Here is a 3,048-nt window from a genome sequence, read left to right on the forward strand (position 1 = left end):
GGGGGGGGGGAAGTCTGTCTTTTAGATGCTTTTTTTTTTTCCTCGCAATGGCCTATTCTGGCCACCTTTGCTCCTGTCTTCCTTCAGGACTTTCCAGTTCAGGATAATGCAACTCTTTCTCCTCGTCAGTGAGAGGAAGGTTGCTACATGAGTTTCAGACAGAAACACACTTGGAAACACAGACACTCTGGCTAGAAAGTCTTGCTCATAAGGGATGACAGCATTAGAAACCCAAATTACAGTTTCCAAGAGACTCTTCCCATCTACTTCATTATAGCACCTGGAGGTCTTTTGGTCCATCAGCCAAAGTCTTCACCAAAACACTGAAATTTCCTTACAAAAGCAGCTGGTTTTGTTGTGAGAGCTAAGCAGGGGAAATGCCGTGAGGTTAAGCCAAACTCCACCAAACCAACTGAGGGAAAAGTTTTTCGACTAATTGAGGTTGAGGGCTGGTGCCCCTCATATTCTCGGCTTGACGCTTAAGAATTATCTCCATGGCTATTACAGATCTTTAGCTGCCACTTCCCTTCCGCTCATCCTCAGTGCATATAGGGATGGTCTGTTGGCCTTTACAGTCCTTCCACTAATTTTCAGTCTACGTGTCTAGTCATTTAAAACTAACAGCAAAACCAAGAAGTCCAGAGAAGTGCTTTACTGAGAAGTGGAGGCTTAATTTATAGCTATCCTTTCACACGTTGCTTTTCTTACGCTTTATATGAAAAAAAACATCATCCTCCTTTTTTTTTTTCCTCTTTCTCCACAGTGCAATTAATGCATTCCTCGCATTTGCTGCTCTCACTTCTATTATGTTCAAGATAATTTAACTATATCCCCTCCTGATCTTTGCTTTGGCTAAGGAGAGTCATTCAGCCTCTGAGGATGATTCTTAGGCTGATCTTTGTTCCCACTTCTCTCCCATTTTTCATGATTTGAGAGAGACAGAAGAAAAACTCACTAGCTATTTTCATAATTCAAGTGGATTACCACCATCCAAATGTTTTATACTTAGCCATAAGTAGTCCTTCTAGTCCACAGTGCTCTTCACTACTGCTTATATTCTCATTGTGTTTTTCTTGCTAAGATGCGTATTAACTAGGAGTACTTCAGCTTTTCAATAATCTCATTTCCTCTCCTCCTTTGCTCTGTTCTTAAACTGCTCTACAGTCATGCCCCCAGAGACTGCACAGGAGTAATGAACACCTTACTAACACCTTACTGCTGTGGCCAACTTGCCAGTGTTGTTTAGAGCTAACGACCTCTCTTACAATGCAGTCACTGGCATGCACTAAAACAGCCTAAGCGCACTTCTAATCCAATATAGGTTAGCCAGGCCGCAAGGAGAAGTGTAATGCCCTAGGATTTTACTTGTCACTCCAAACCTTCTATTAGTTGATTGCTTGTTGTGCTGATTGGGGCTGACCCACTATCGAGGGCGGCAAACTGCCTTAGACAGTTAAACAGTTACTCAGTTTATGGACTGCGGCTACTGAAACCAATTTTGTTTTGGATTGACATGAACTTGCTCACAGCTGAACTAGAGCAAGCTGAGGGTTCAGTAAGTCTCTGTGCTGGTCTCGGTCATGTAACATTCTCACTTCAAGAATGCGTATTTGGCAACCCTTGGCTTGTGTCACCTGCTGACCAGCCTCTGCAGGAGCTGTATGAACACCCATGGTCATGCTTCACCTACTTGTGACCCACATCCAGATAACCCCAGGAAATTCACCTCTCTGATTGTGTCAACATAGCCTATCTGTCTCCCTCCTCTCGAGCTCAATACAAAGAAAGAGGTTAAAAATTCTTTAAAATTTCTAAGTGTTTCTAAGCTCACTGATTCTGGATCTGGCATGCTCACACTTCATGATTTCAAGGCTGAGTAAATGCTTCCTCTAACTATATGAAGGTATTTAAAAACAAACAAACAAGCAAGATGACAGACATTACAGACCTGCTGCGATATGTTTCTTTAAGGTGATAAAGACATACCTTCCGTTGTATGGGTATGGTTTTCTCGCTCTTCTGTCTTCCTCGTTTCTATCAGATCCATGCCTCTGGTGGTGCCTGTATTGCTTTTCTTGGTATCGTCTCCCGGTGTGAGACATCTTGGTTCTTACATGTATTCTTTCTTTCTAAAATAACTTCCTGAGTCAAAGAAATAAAATTGGTTCATTTTATAGCTCGGAGTTATTCATTGACCAGCACTCATCTCCATTTGATGCTGATTCAATACTTAGTACAGACTTCCTTAAGGAAGTTAAACCCTTTAAACTACAGGTAAACTAATTTCTATTAAAGAAGGAAGCTTTTAATTTTCCTATTCATCAAGTAATTGTAATGTTTCTACGCTAAATGTTTATTGCACTGGGCTTATTTACTAGGTCTGCTCTTACTCTCTCACCTTTGCTGCAAGGATAAGGCATGGTGTCCACTAAGACCATGAATACTGGCTTAAATGTTGTCTCTTACGTGAAGTATTGAACCCAGCAAACTCCCGAGCCTTGCATGAGCGTGCATACAGCTGCCACCCATGGCAGGGCGAGCCTGAAAACACAGGCTAGAAACTTGGAGGACAAAGGTCACAAGAGGAGGGCACCCATGGGTGTAAACAGATGCAGCACCAAACATCACCTGTGATTTGGGTAAGCGTTAGGTAGGCTGGGCTGTAAACAGGTTTACAGGAAGCTACATCCTGGATAATTTCGTATTAAATATTACGGGGACCTCATTTCCTGAAAGTGTCTTTACCCTTTCAAGTGCAGTACACTTAAGCTCAAAGCCGTAAACCACGGAAACGCACAGTTTAAGCATCTAAGAACTCTTTTTCTTCTCATTTGCCTTCATCACAGCCCTTCAGCATTACCACAGAAATGCCTGCGGTCGATTTAATCTTGACCAATCAAGCTGAGGACCTGCTTAAGGACTTCCCTTCCGTCTCCGTAGGGTGTCACTGAAGAAATAAATTAATTTTTATTTGATTACAACTAACAAAGTGACAATGCCTTCCTCAAGGCAAGCTCTGCTCCGGACAGAAGCCATTAGGCAAGTAGC

General features: G+C 42.4%; 1 protein-coding gene across 1 annotated transcript in view; it reads right to left on the reverse strand.

Annotated features, from left to right (window-relative positions):
• LOC104507958 (MARVEL domain-containing protein 3-like) overlaps positions 1-2,102 on the reverse strand; it is a 17,194-nt gene extending 15,092 nt beyond the window's left edge. Inside the window, exon 1 of the mRNA XM_010149407.1 lies at positions 1,987-2,102. Coding sequence (XP_010147709.1) covers positions 1,987-2,102 — 116 coding nt within the window. The remainder of the gene's footprint in view (positions 1-1,986) is intronic.
• Positions 2,103-3,048: the final 946 nt, after the last annotated feature.

Source organism: Eurypyga helias, unplaced genomic scaffold (assembly GCF_000690775.1).
Source record: "Eurypyga helias isolate BGI_N326 unplaced genomic scaffold, ASM69077v1 scaffold23253, whole genome shotgun sequence".
Classification (NCBI taxonomy): Eukaryota; Metazoa; Chordata; class Aves; order Eurypygiformes; family Eurypygidae; genus Eurypyga; species Eurypyga helias.